This window comes from Nanorana parkeri, unplaced genomic scaffold, assembly GCF_000935625.1.
Source record: "Nanorana parkeri isolate BGI_ZX_2015 unplaced genomic scaffold, ASM93562v1 scaffold612, whole genome shotgun sequence".
Classification (NCBI taxonomy): Eukaryota; Metazoa; Chordata; class Amphibia; order Anura; family Dicroglossidae; genus Nanorana; species Nanorana parkeri.
In genome coordinates this window covers 903546-919120 of record NW_017306880.1, presented here as the reverse complement: position 1 = coordinate 919120, position 15575 = coordinate 903546, and the positions used below count along the sequence as shown (strand labels likewise).

At 38.0% G+C, this 15575-nt stretch overlaps 1 protein-coding gene across 1 annotated transcript in view; it reads right to left on the bottom strand.

The window, feature by feature from the left end:
- The window catches only part of SPOCK2 (SPARC/osteonectin, cwcv and kazal like domains proteoglycan 2), a 118074-nt gene that overhangs the window by 9276 nt on the left and 93223 nt on the right, over window positions 1-15575 (bottom strand). The window contains exons 3-7 of the mRNA XM_018562924.1: window positions 13632-13677; window positions 7436-7550; window positions 5028-5142; window positions 3306-3435; window positions 862-984 (exon numbers count right to left, since the gene is read on the bottom strand). Of these exons, the coding sequence (XP_018418426.1) occupies window positions 862-984; window positions 3306-3435; window positions 5028-5142; window positions 7436-7550; window positions 13632-13677 (529 nt within the window). The remainder of the gene's footprint in view (window positions 1-861; window positions 985-3305; window positions 3436-5027; window positions 5143-7435; window positions 7551-13631; window positions 13678-15575) is intronic.

The following is a 15575-nucleotide window of genomic DNA, read 5'->3' as shown; positions in this document are numbered from 1 at the left end:
ATTTTAAATTTACTTTAAGTAATTGTACTTAGTAATTGCTTTACATACAATTTATCATTTGCAGCTGAATTCTGGGGAAACCGCAAAATACACATTTGTAAACTGTGTTATCTGCTAAAGGATTTGTAATTGTGTCCAGCCACGTTTTTGAGACATACACATCTGCTTCAAGAGTGACACCACTTTTTCTTTTCGAGATAAAGAACAAGGTGGTGTCACTTCGGTACCTGCAGCCTGCTGATTGAGCAATGAGGAAGTAGCAGCACAGCGATACATCATAAAATCTGCTCTCTTCTCCTGTATGTGTTTCCTGTCAACCCTGTCTCTTCCTCAACCAGTAGTAGTGCTACCATGCAATGGATAACATAGGCTGATATGACACATTCAGATATTGTGTGCAAAAATACATTTACAGCGAGATGTAAACAATTCTCCAATTCAGCTCACTTTCCAGTATTTTGTCCTAGATTGTTCACTTCTCCTAACTCTTCACCCTTTTGTAAATAACCCTCTTAATTCTTTTTTGATTTGAATGCAAAGCTGCATTCAATTGCTTAAAGTTCAGCTTCTTTTATTACATTTTAATGATGTAATATTATTAAACTTTTATTAAACAATTTAAACAGAATTATTCCCTGAACTTGTCAAAAACATCTCAATATGTTCATATACCAATAACTAAGAAGGTATGAAATTGGCCTTTATTTTTATTTGAGTTTATACATAGAAGTTTGACAAGGAGCTCATCTGATGGGAAAGCAGCTGACATACATATAGTCACAGACCATCTTGAAAATTACTTAATATTAAGTGTTCTAGAGCAATTAGAATTTAACAAACAGTTCAGAATGAGTACATTACCATTCACTTGTTTTACTCCTGCAGCTGCTGTACTGTTCTGCTTGGAGTTCTCGTGAAGCAGCTGAAACCAATCCCGTAAACGGTCTCCAAGGTCTGCCAGGTCCTGACCAGTACATGTCTCTCCTAAAAATAAGAACAATATAAATTTTTGGAAGTGAACCAAGTGATCACTTAGAGCTATTCTTCTATGACATCCATTCACTTTGCTTACATTCTACTATCATTGTGTCCCAAATGCAGCTGTCACTAGACAGTCAGTGCAGATTCTGTTTCTGCATTGTCTCTCTGAGAATTTGGGATCCAAGCACTTAGCCCTGATTCACACCTGAGTATTTCATAGCTTGAAGCTCAAAGCTCCAAAATGCTCAATAACCAGAATCCTTTTAAATTATGCCTGTTCACATATAAGTGCTTGAATTCCTTGCAACTACAAAATGTATTAACATAATAAACAGAATGCTTACATTTTACTTAATGGAGGATTAAAAGGAAATCATAGAACTGAGTACTGAATAAGAGCCCCGATATTTCACCAAAGGCCCCCAACAGTATAAAAATAAATAAATAACAAAACGCGCCCCACACACAATCATGCACACATATTGCTAGACATGTGCAAAGACTAAACATTTGTTTCGGACTAAATGAACGGAAACTAAAAATGTTTTCATTAGTTTCGTCCAACAAAACAAATGTTTATGCTATTTTGGATTTGGCCACCAGTGCATTCTGTGCATGCGCATCCTGGTGGCGGGGCGCATGACGTCACATACCGCAAACGTCTGTTGGGGGGCACAATTTTCTGTTCTTGCCTCGGCCGCAAAAGGAGCTGGCTTTGGCTCTGACAGGTATAAAGAGGTTCAGCGTACATATCTGCAGCCAGGCCATTCTGATCAGGCAAAGCTCCTATATTACTAGGTAGTGTCAGATTTTTTTCTGCTCCAGATTTGACAGAACTGTGGTATAAAGTTCTAAAGTTCACTCATTCTATTTAGAATTAATGCATTTGTATAAAGTTATGTTAATTTACTAAAGGAGTTAAAAATCTTCACTTAATAACTGTGTAAATATTCACTTCAATTATCCAGTCATGTGAAATGTAAATCATTCTTTTTTTTAATTCCCAATTATGTGCAGATGAAACAAGTAAACATGAATTAGCTTTTCCTAGTTTGGAAACTGAAGTTAATATTCACATAATTTATTGAGTGAAGATTATCAGCTGCTTTAGTAAATCAACTCAAATGTGTAAGGGTTCAAACCTCCCTCCCTCCATACCAAACCTATTGAAGTGAAGAACATACTGTCTAATCACTCATGGCAATCAACACATACTTTCTGCAGTTTAGTGTGGTCAAACTTTGTTAAATCCTATTGGTTTCTATGGTTTCCTGCACTGTGTTATTTAGATTAAGTAATTAGTCATCAGAGGAAATAGTACTGTGCTGCATGACTCCACATTGTACTTGTTTATGATTGTTTGTAGACCCTTGGGATATGACCTTCTCCTCTAAAATGTTCTTACTTTAATTATGCAGCATAGCCAGGGATGTATATATAACAGAACACAATTAAAAAAAACATGGAAACGTCTGCTTTATTTTACAAAGAACTCAACTTCTTTTTGCAATGTAACTTTTTAAAAGCTGTAATTTATTTCATTATATAAATATGGACAGCTGCATTAGAACTGGATTGTTTAACGTGCTATATTCACATTGAATAACATAGAAATCTCACTGTAATTGGGACCACATAAGGTTGGATACACTTGTTAAAAAAAAAATACACAAGGTTGCATGAAAAAGAGGTGAGCATTTAAACAGATTGTAAAGTGCGCAATTTTACACACTTTATGTGGTATTTTCCATAACAATTGTTATTTTCTAGTAACTGTGAAATATTACATGACAACTTTGTACTTTCATTTTCAACCAGCAGGCGGAGGTTTAGGCTCCCTTCACATGTTTTCCATGCAATCTTTCTCTTCTTTGTTAAAAAAGTCTGCTTACAGAATTTAGTAGCTCATGCAGAAATTATACATACACAACTAAATGAGCCATAGAAGTGTCTCCTCCCCCTCCCTCCTGTTGTGTACAGAGGGCTCCATCTGTTTTTTTGTTTCAGAAAGAGAGAGTCTAAAAGCAAACAGCTCCTACTGTGCTCTGTTTTTAGAAAATCCACAGCACTCTCTGAATCCTGTGTCATAGAAGGCTGTGTATTAAATGTTTATTTGTAAAACAAAGAATTAATATTAATAAAATGCATCACTTTAAAAATGCAGAAATTGAAAAAAAGGAATTTAAACTAACCAAACACCATTTATGTTTCCTTTCATGATTGTGGTTGTTTTGCAAGCATTTTCATCTTCTGCAATGCTAGCCAGTGACATGCATGGTTGTTAATTACATTAGACAGTTTGGTACACAGCAATAAAAGCTTACCCTGTTTGTTGTTGTCTGTAGTGGTGGTGATAGTCTTGGTTGGAGAGTTCTCTGTTGGACATGGACAAGCACCTTGGCACTTTACAGTCAGCTGTTTGCTGCTCAGGCATGCCTGCTGCTCCAGTTTACACTAATAAATGAGAGAAGGAAGATCTGAGTGTTGCTATGCCGAATCCTGACATACAGCTACGCGTATGTCATTGCAGTAACTCTCACATAAGCTAATGCCTGACACCCTTGGCTGTTTCAGAACTAGCAATTTATGCCATCCCCAAATGCTCAGAGCTACAGAATTTTCTATCTGTTGTCAGCATTTTCAGCTGTTCTTAAATACACTGCTAAGAGAAGAGGTAGAGGAAGGATTGTGAAAATGCCAACATGACTTTAGAAGTGGGTTCATTGTGAAAGTGTTGTATAATGGCGACCGGTAAATGGTTTATCTGGTAAAATAGTAAAAATGCTTGTGTACTACATTAGAACACAGGGGGAAGTCAAAGCTCACCCCTCTCTCACTTCCACTATTCTGAACTATATGAGCCCTCTTTTTACAGGTCTACTAGGCTTGCACAGATACATCTTACTAGGTAGAAGCTAGCATAGTGAGCTGCAGTTTGCACTGCACTAACTAGAACATCATTATGTTTATGGCTCTTCTGCTGCACATAGGTGCATACCTAAAATAAAAGCTAGGTCCACCTGCCAACTACTGATATTTTATGCCAAAGCAGATATGTGCTGCTCAGGTGTACAAAGTATTTCTTCTGAATTAAGTGCCCACTTCTAGAAGGACTACAGCTGTGTCTAATGCCTAGAGTGCTTTTTGATTTGTGTTGCTGACCTGCATAGGTACAGTATGTTTGCTGATATACCATACATTTTACAATGTGTATAAAGCCAATATGTAATTCTATGATGGGAGAAATATTTTGGCTGTCATTCCTGACCTTATTCTGAACATGCTGGGTGTGTTGACCCTAAGATATCAATATTATCTGAGTCTTTGGCCCGGGAGAAAAATTCTGGCTTCACTTTGAGTATACTTGCTTCATGCTTGTTACTGGTCAGTATCTCAGTACTCAAACCACAGAACCTGCATAACAGCCTGGCAACTAGCATTGTTGTGAGGAATTCAGCAATAGCAGCCTACACATTTCTCTCATGACAGGTTTCATTTAAAGGCAACCAGTCAGGATAGACATATGGAAGTTGTCACTACTGACTTTTTTTGAAAGGGCATGCTCCAGGGCTTCAATTGAAGTCATGCTCACATCATTGGATGTTCTGTTAGATATACTTTGCTAGTTTGCAGAGTGGTTACTAAGAGTGAAAAGAGGGGGAGAGTGGCTTATAAGAATAATATTTTATCATTCTCCAGGGCTGGTTTCTTTATGATTGATTCATTACTTAGTGATGCATTGCCCTTAGTGATGCATAGCAAGTCCAAACACCTGATATGCACATGTTTGTTCCAGGTCAGTAACACACCAAGTAGTGAAGGAAGGATATGGATGACAGCCACAGAACAATCACCTTCAAAAACAAGTACGCAATGGTAATTTCCCATACAGGTTTCTTTAAATCTGACAGCAGCTCTGTACAATGCAAGCAGTAAAAGTCCTGGACAACTGTGATCTGCTAAGGTAACACCTTATGGGGAGTTCCACTTATTTTTAGTCTTTCACTGAATCAGTCTTAGCCATTATAACAGCAATTACTCCTCACCACAGAGGTGTACGTATGACCATCAGTACCGCACACTGATGCAGGCTGAGTCACATGACAGGGTTTACAGAGGTTGTCTTTGTTCCCATGGAGTTTCAAGCTGGGCTGCTTAATTCTGCAAAGACAAATACAAGAAATTGAAAAATACAAGGAAAAGAAAAAAAATATTTACTATTAATCCAGAATGGCATTTAGATGACTAAAGTCATTCGTTTAACGATTTACTAGCAAAGTGTGCCTGTTACTTGAATGGATAATTTTGAATAGTGTGCTTTATTTAAAGTACAACTAAATTCTCCAGTATGACAGCGTAGAATTTAGTTGCTTTGTGATGCCCAAGCCTCATGAAGTAAATAAACAACTTCCTTTGACTAAGAAAAATTCTTCTTAATTTGTGTCTTACACACTCCCCACCCAAACACTGCTGCTCACAGTGGGAGTGTTGCAGCAACAGAGGCAGTGCTGTCAATCCAGAAAACAACGGGCAGGGCTAGGTGTGGCCAGGTACTGACAACCTACGACAACCTACATGATTGTGAATCAGCAGCTGATAGCTACACACCATGAAACATCTTCTCATCCTGTTGTAGTAAATGCCGGTACAGCAACTCTGCTCAAAATTCAGGAGCAGTGCACAATTGTTGCCACACCATCACAGGAAGCTGCATTGGTGAACTGCAAGGTGGACTTCACTGGATAGCTCAATGGGTATTTGTGGGATTTTGCACATGACTGATAGAAAACTGTGAAAGCAGATGCACTTATAATTAAGTGCTGCAGGAAATATGTTTAATGGGGGAGCATGGTTCTACTTAAATGTAAGTGTCATTAATATGTGGCATATGCGGTGTGTGCTATGATGCAAAAAATGGATGTCACAAACACGGAGCATGTTTTCTCAAGCACAGATGATAAGTTAGCATAAATTAGTATAAGTCTATCTGGAATACAACAAAAAAGCTCCAGTATTATAGTCATGTTAGCACCTGGCTCATCAAAGATGGCTGTATAAATATGGCAACCTCAGTTTTACATTGTCTCCCTCTAGATTTGCCTGTGATTATCTGTGCATGACATGTTGTTTATGGATTGTTTGACCTCTACTAACAGCCTTCATATTTATGAGGACTAAATGTAACCTTGCTGTAAAAGGCTTTTATTATGACCTATTAATAGAATGGGTTAATGCTGCAGGCTTGTCAGAGGGTTGTCCTCATTTCCTATATATTGTAATTAGTCGCCACCTTGCTGACATACAACAAGAAAATCTACATGTGCACTTAAAAGCATTGCATGCAGGAAGGCACAGCCACCGTGGTTTTGTAACAACAATACCACAACAATAGTAAGTGGCATTGTAGAAAAATTGGTCCGCTGTAACAGTGTGTTCCCTGCGTGCTCTGACTGTATTGTATGTCTGTTCTCTGATTATGTGAGTCATGTCTTTGTTTTTGGTATATACATATGGTGTGAGTGTGTGAGTGCCTGCCCTGAGTGTGTATGTTCTTAACACATATCACATGATTACATGTCGGCAAAATATTACAACACACAAAAATGCATGCATTTCTGTAGGGCATCCATTCTCGCAGCTTTTGAGGTCTCAGAAGGTCTGTGTGGTCAGATCTGGAGTCAGATAACCTCAAGTGAAAAGCTGACCCAATTGTCTGGACTGTCATATCACTTTGGTATTGTCTCAATACCAGGTTGCAAATAACAACATGGATGGCTGTTGGCGGCTCATTATGCAGGAATTGTTTTCACACATGTCACTTACTTTGCTCCTTGAGTGGGCAAGGTAGGTAATGCTGTTAGAAATGCATTTTCCAAGGTCCATTTTATTAACTTAAAAACACAAAAAAACCTTGTAAATGTTTCCATTAAATGCCTTACTTTGTATTTATTTATTTTTTGCTTTGTTGTGATGTCATCATCTCACTCTATAAAGTGTACGGTGCCAGGGGGCAGGATCTGGGAAAGCTGTTTGGCAGGTGGATGGCGGTTGGTGAACAGAGGTGCAGTGAAGACATATTGTAAAGCTGCCAATCAATAGCTCTGGGCAGGTTGCAACGGTGGCAGTAAGCACATCACTGCTCTCTCTCTCTGTACTACACAGAGGGAGAAACATGACCAGGAGCTATTTCACCACAGAGAAAAAATAGTGGCCCCCAGTCGCACAAAGCGGAAATGTCCCTAATTGTGGAGCTTTAGGGACAAGGGTAGGAATGATAACATAAATGCATGTTAACAAGAAATCAAGATCTTTTTCTGATACAGGTAAACAAGCGACTTTCTAATATTACTATGTGCTTTCTGGTTGGAGTTCAACTTTAAACTTAATAAAGTAGACCAAAGTTTATAATATTTAGTAAGTTTTATTAACATATATGAATATGTTTACTACTCACCTGTGTTCCAACTTCTTGCGACTTATACACATAGCTTTTTGGTAGCCATGAGCTATGCAAACCTTATGCCGACTGCATTTCACTTTTTGGCAAGGGTCCTTCGTGGTATCCAGGGCTGGGATATAGAAAACACTGGTTTAATAATATAAAAGCAATAACCACATACTTCACAATGGCTTTATATATACTAATGTGGAACAGTGGATTATTTCTAAAAGTAGTACTTTACCTTGTACAATACTCTACTACTGTAATACTAATACTGAAATGAACCATGCATGACGAAGGGATCTAAGAAATTCCCAAATATTGCATTTTTAATACCTTAGGTTATCCAATAAAGGGTATCACCTAAAGTTCATTTACCGGTAACTCCATTTTTAACTCCGAATTATTCTAAAAGTAAATCCAATAGCCTGTTCTGAAATGTAAAATTACCTCTCATATTACATGTACATTGTAATTGGAATTAATGAACATTAATTCCTTCTGCAGCAGATTTTACAGGTTTTATTAATGAATATGCATATTTAATTGATTTCGGAACAGGCTACATGATTCTATTCCCCCATGATGGTTAATGTATTGGCAGAAATCTACAAACTGCTACAAAATACAATTTATGTGTAGATTTGTTATTTCCCTTGAGTTCATTGAGCTTTAGACTTTAAATGGTCTGCTTCATCTGTGGACCATATATACACCGTAGTACACGTTCATATTATTTTATACATGCTGTAAAACCATTGTTGAATCTGCTTTTTTCTATATGTGATTATGTGCAATGTGTATTATTTGCAATTATTTTAAAGCTCTGCAAACAGTAAAATGGCAACATACGAAGATGTAAAACAGATATGAAAATGGCAAAATGTGTGTCAGTGTTATCAAGATATATTATACCTAATAAAATAAATACATTCTAGGGAAAAAATGCTCACTTATTCCTCTTTCGGGATGACAATAATCTCACTTTTAGCCAATCAAGTTGTCTTGTACCAGAATATAAGACCAACCCTGGATTAAATTATGTATTCACCATGGTGAGATTACTTTTTTGGCTTCTGGCCTGTTAGTTTAGGAGCTCAGCTACAGCATCAAATCATTGTTTAAAGTTGTGCAAAATTTGTAAACAGAGAAAATGCTATGAGACTACTGAGTGAATAAAAATCCTATTCCTTTCTTACCCACATTCCCCTACGCCCCCAATCCACTGTGAGAGTCCCCAGGAACTTTCCGGAAAGTTAAACGTTACAGAGGGCTATGCATGCCCCCTGCCCTCCTACCATACCGCTTAACTGGCCCTCATTTGGAGGGACTTTCCCTCATTTTGAAACAAATCTCTCTGTCCCACTTTTTGGTGTGATGTACAGATATCTGCCTATGGTGGTATCTGCCTACGGTGGAACCTGAACATTTGGTAACATGTAGTAGTGATCAATCAGACATAATATGAGCATTATGCAAGATTTATGTATGTTTCGTAATACTAGATTGCACCACAGGGAGCCATTTGTTCCATTTCTTTAATGATTGACTTCTACTTTTAATCACAATAGTCTATCTAAACTCTACAAAAATGTGATATATTAAAGCTTACCAGTTTATAGATCTGGTTGCTGCATTATTTTTCTTTTTTCCTTCATATTTACCTGGTTATCCTGCCAGTAACACACTCCCTCTCCAAGGGTGACAAAAACTCACTCATTTTACTTTATGTATAGAGTGTTATCACCCTAGGACAAGTAGTGTGTTAAGAATACTGAACACCTCCACCTCTCCTCTTCTCCATAACATAGGGGGATATGTACTGTTGTCCACAGAGATTGCTGAAAGACTTTCACTACGAATTGAAACAAGTTTATTGACCTTTAGAGTAATCTACAAAAAATCCTGTTACTGTACATATGAATAATGATGCTGGGATTAAGGAGGATGGGCATCAGGGCTAAGCAGGTGCTTGTGGTACAAGGACCCTTTATGGGTTACTATGTGTATAGCTTATAACCTTTCAAAACCTTATCTCAGTGGATGAGCTCTTTAGTCAAAGGAACAAGTGCACAATACTTTTTCATGGTTTATTAGATCTTGTTGTCTTTAATCATCTTCTGAAAAGGCTCATTCCAAAATAATATGAGTTTGGAGTGGCCTCCCAGAGCTGTTTGTTTAGCAAAGACTCGGCAATTGAACACAATTTAAACAAAGCAGAGCTGCCTTTCTGTATTAGCAGTTCTTCACCAGGCACACATCCTGTGCTGTGAAATACTAATTAGTCCTTTAGATAATGACTGATGCCTGACGTTTGTGTTCATACCCAAATGGCTAGACCTGCATCCCTGTCCCTTCTCTGTCCTGCTCTGCTATTTAGAGATTACATTTATGAGGATGCTATTTACAGTATGCTAATAAAAATGATGCCGGGCAGACATAATCAACATTAATTAGGGAAGCATAAAAGACTTTATATTTTACTTGACAGATACCTGACGTTGTCAACCACAAAGCAATCTACGTTGAGCATGCCATGCTGTTATGCCTGCCAGGAAAACTCCATACTTTTTGTATCACCAGGGAGAAAATGTTTCCTTACTGATCTGTAGATTTTTTTTTTTTAATGTAGGTTGACAGTGCAACAAATGGAAGTTGTCCCTTGACAGGCATCTCCATGGAACAAATACCAAGAGTACTTCCTTCCTTGCTTTGTGTGGTCAGGCAGCTTAGACAACCAATCGTAAAACATGTGGCTAGGAGAACATAGGACAGAGGAACCTATAAATTATGGGAGGCTATGGCATTGTTTCCACAAGCAAATCAACTGAAAGCAAAAATTTACATTTAAAAGTGGACACATTTAGCAATAGTTTATTTTATACAGTTTAATGCCTCTTCCAAATTTGGTTTTAATACCAATTATTGGTACAAGGGGCTCATTGCATATACAACATGTAAGTTTAGCTATACCCAAGGTCACATCTGCACTCAATAAGCAATTGCACACAAGCTACTGGACAGATTGCAGCCCATTAGTGTGTGCAAATTTAAGCTAAATAGTTAATAAGATTTGTCACCTGAATTTCCAAAGTTATCCTCCACAGCCATTACTCATTCAGCTTTAAACTGAAGTGTTATCAGCTCCCAGAATGCACCACAAGAACACGTACAATAATTGAACATTTTATTAGCTCTGATGGAAACTGATTCAGGCAATGACTCACAGCCAAAATTGCCAAAGCTACATAAATGATGACTACTTTCCACTACATAGTGTGCACTTAGATTTGAGAATCAAACATGATAAGAAAAAAAGTGAAATGAAAGCTAAACTCCAGGCATTCAAATAGTAATTAAATCTATTTTTACATGTTCTAGATCAATCACTAAAAATATTGAAGTAAAAGCGTCAGCATGACAGCCAGGCAACCAGTATTTGCAGAATGATAAGTTAGCAAAGCAGTTGCAATGCTCCTCTTTAAGGGACACCTCCTAGACTCCAATTATGCAAATGCAATCAACACATGGTTTTGACTAACATATTATGTGGATTGGAGGAACATTCACCATATTTATTCCCAGATAATTTTTGTACAAGTCATTCTGAATTGAGAAAGCTGTTTGGATGACCAGTGAAACATCTTCAAGAAAACAAATACAGCAAGTCCAGTTGCCTTGACCTATTTTTTACAGATATCTTTAAGGAACAGTTTTTTTAAGAGCTCATTCACACCAGCAACTGTGCTACACCACATGGCTGCTGGTGTGAATGGGCAATGTGATGCCGGTGTGAAACACAATGCAGTTGTATCATACCTCACTGTGCTGAAAAAAAAGTACTAAATGGCGTATTTTTTCTGAGCGCACCCAATCGCAATGCAGTGGTATGAACTCCCACCCGGGTACAAGGCAAATTGCTTGTGTTGTATGCCTTGTGTTGCATCTATGCTAGCGAAAATGGCCAGCACAGCCCCAACACATTGGGCGTGAGCCGGCCCTTAAGGTGGACCTATGCTGAAAGGTTTGTCTGCCTAACATGTATTGCTTAACACTTACTTACATTAAATTACAATTAACAATTGATTACATTGCCTAATGTGACAAAGCTATATATTAGAAAATGTATCTTTTATAATGTATAATTTCTCATTAGCAGCAGCAGAGCACACCCTTCCTCTGTTTAAGCTAAAGCCCCTATGCATGGTTTGGTAAGAATTGGCCAGCATCAAGACAATACATAAATGTTGTTTCTGCCTGTTCTACCTTTCTTGTCCCTGGAAAAGGGACTCACAAGAAAGGGCCAACAAGGAATAAAGGGAGATTAAAATGAGTCTCTCTGGCCCCTAGAAAATCTAATTATGTCCCCTTTGCCGCTTTGCCGCATCCTTCCCAGCTACCAATTTTTTCTAGTTTGCATTGCCATCCCCGTTTGTTCTACTTGGGCAGGGACAGCCTTACAAGGAAAAAAAGAAATTAGAAAATTATGAAAAAGTAAACCTGTAAATCATTTTTAACAAACTTGAAAATACATAAACAAAAAGGGATGGTGGGTAGAAATACAAAATCTGGAGCAGTTGCCCATGGCAACCAATCAGATTCTTTCAGTTTGTTCACTTAAAATTTGAAAATGAAAGATAGAAGCTGATAATGGGACACTGGTGAGGTGAAAAAAAACAGCTCCCCAGAGCCACTGCTCATGCCACTAACAGAAGGAGATTATTGAGGAGGGATTGCAGCACAATGAGCTCAAACAAAGTTGGGCTCAGACTGCCAGACTTGGGGGTAGTCATAGTTTAGCTTTTTTTTGCAGCTCCAGATGGAAGCTGATGCTCGCTGTCCCCCCACTACCACTTCCAGTGCGTCATTGCTCTCCAACTTCTGCCCCTCCTTTAGGGATTTTCTGCTGTCCCCTCCTTGTTACCCAAGTGAAGACACATCATCTCCATAATGCTCAATGGGAACAAGCTGCTGGCCCTTCAAAGGATGCTGCTTTTGCTGTCCTCTGTCTGAAGAGTGGCCTCCTCAAGTGCAATGGCAAACCCTATCCTCTCTTGCTCTGCTCTTTTAATCATTTTGTCAGTGCCAGTCCTCCTTCTGAAAACAAAAAGGAAAAATATACATGGCTACAAATGCAACAAGGCAAAACCCAAACAATCGTGTCTTCTCCAAATGTACAAATTGTGAAGGGGGCTGGTGGGATATAGATATTGGGAGATTAAGATAGATAGATAGATAGATAGATAGATAGATAGATAGATAGATAGATAGATAGATAGAATCTCCCTGAAACCTCTGCTTCTGGCTGCTTTTGCAGAGTTCTCAAACAATTCTGCTGGATCCAGTTGTGCCCACTTTGAAGGGTTCTAAGGATTCTGGTGGGATTAGTAGAGGAGGAGGAATAGGGTGTTTCAGAAATGCCAGCTTTTTTTCTGACCAGAAAATGATAGTATTTTGGGGCTATTACTTCTGCCAATAAAGTCACTTGAAAAAGTGCTTTTCTTTTACTGAACTGATATCAATCAACTGAAAGTAGATTGGGGGTGGTGCTGCTGTCTGTAATTCCTCAGCCAAAGTACGCTATATTGCTGAAGTACACTGTGACCGAGAATGTCCTTTAAAACCATGCTGTTTCTGAAATAAAATGTTCGGCTTTAAGGCATCCTTCAAACCTGTTATTTGAAAGACTTGTGTATTTCCCATGTTGCCCTTAAAGCTGCATGAACAGGACCCTGTCTCCAATGTAATATTTTTTTGGCATGGTCACAGACTCCCCATGGCAGTGCCCAGCTTCCTATGCTTTCTTTAGACCGTGGTTTGCCTATTAACCCTTACAATGGGCATAATCTACAGGATCAGCCCTATAGACGTCATTTAGATTTGGTGCTTTGTTTTGGTTTTGTGAATTTCAAACATGGTATGAATGACCTGTACAGATTCACCCATCCCTGGTTATTACTTAACTACAGTGTAGACTACAGACTACTATCCAGGACCAAAGCAATAGTTGAATAAAATTACAAATCTCATATTTGTTTTTAACTGTGTAATTAACTGCTTGCCAGTAGTTCAGTTTTAGGTTAAATTCAAGGTAATTGTGTGTTTTTGGAATGAACAACAATCTGGCTGCCTTACATTGTTACTGGAACATCACAGTGATTTCCATATACTTGTTTATAGTAAGGAAAAGCTGGGTGTGGTTTCATACCTTCATCACCTGCCTGGTTGTCCTCCCAACTCTTGATGTAGTCATCCTAACAGGAAAAGAAAATAATGGGGAGTTAGTAGTAAAAAAAATTATGATTACCAAATTGTATTCTAAAGTTAATCCTAATACTGATATCTGTTCCATTCTAAAACATAAAGTCAGTCATCAAATATAAACATAACCACCCAGAAAGAGTGAAAATTGAAATACATTTTCTGCTTTTCTGTTTAGCAATGAACAGTTGACATCCCAAGGACATTGACAAAAAACACTGCTACTAAATCTTGAGACTTATATGTACTCACGAAAACAAGAAGAAGAAGAATAGTTATATATAATCACTAAAAAAAATGGATAAACTCAGCCCAACTTCAGCCATTTTTGTTATTTTGGATGAAGTAAGAAGAGAGAAAAATTATTTCAGGTTTTTTTTATTTGTCTGTAATTACATTAGGGGTATTTCTTCTCACTTCCATTCCCTGGGGGTATGAACAGCAATAAAATAATTTTAGTGCTTTCCCACTTTACTAAAAAAATATTTTGTTTGTGTCCATACTAAAGAGATTACCCATCACTTCCTGTCTTGGCAGGAAGTAAGAAGAAGTGATGTGTTTATTGCCAACTCTGTCCAGTGGAGAAAGAGATGGCAATAAAAAGTAAAACCTGTCAAAGGCATTAACCCTTCCCTGTACGATCCAACACAAAGTTTTGGCTGTACTTGGACTGTGCTGCATTAAAACCCATCCACTCATTCTAACAAATGTCCATTCTTGACTGGTTCTCTTTAAAGCACCCAGCTATGATGGCCTTTTAAGCACCATAACACACCTTTATCCAGCAGTTTCAGTTTCACAGAAGAGAAGCGCAGTGTATGGATCTATACTGTGAGTATCTTTTGTGGAATCTGAAACTGCTGGATGCGGGAATACACAAGGTTTTGCTTTTGTTTTCATAAATGGTCCAACTTGTTGCAAGTAATATTGCATGGCGGCAATTAATATAATTAGTTTAGATCACACAACCAGGTATTTAATTATAAATCTTTACATTATGTTCCAGAGCAGGTAGCTGCATGAAACTGGTTGTCTGGTTCTTCATGCCAATTGCTGTTTGCAGTGCTGCTGTATTCAAGCGTCTATTGCCTCACGAATACATATTAAAGATGATCTTCAGGCAGGAACTTGGATGTCCAGAATAAAACAGTAACACACATGGCAACAAAGAAACTGCATGGCAATCTGGCATGTGTGCCTAAACAATAGATGACGCAAAGGTCTTCTGCAAGTGCAAGTCATATCTTGAAAAAAGACCAACCTATCCCTCGATGAACATTTCTATGGTTTACAAACGGGTTTACAAATGTGCCATTCTTTTATTTTAAAGCCAACTTAAATGCAATTCTTGTTTTACCAATTGTTTGTTCAGGATTTCACAGCACTATTCCTTTGCCTGAGTACACTTGCAGTGTCCATTTAACAAGCCCTTTTTTCTATATTAAAACATTAAGACCTCTCACATACTCACCCGTGACCTAACCGCATCCCCCTTATCCACCATATATTACAAAGTAATCTCCCCAGGGAAGGAATGTCTGGCTCTCTACAAATATTATGTGAAAAACTGTATGCATGCGGGAGGAAAAACAATATCATCTTGTTATGAAATGGTAGCTTTTATCCTGTTGTTAAGCTTGTTTCTGCTTTCTAAGCCAGCTTTGATTGAGCATGCATTCAGACCTGTGCTTGTTTATGTCCCTTACTGAAGAGGTGACTTTTAATAAATGTCAGATGCTCAATAAAAAATGTTCAGTGCAGTGAGAAATTGTGATGAAAGGCTGAAACATGAGAAAATAGGATCAGCGATAGCAGCAAGAGGTGACAAAATATCTACATATAAATACACAAGAAATGTAACAGAACTCTCACACCAGATGGAACTGACATT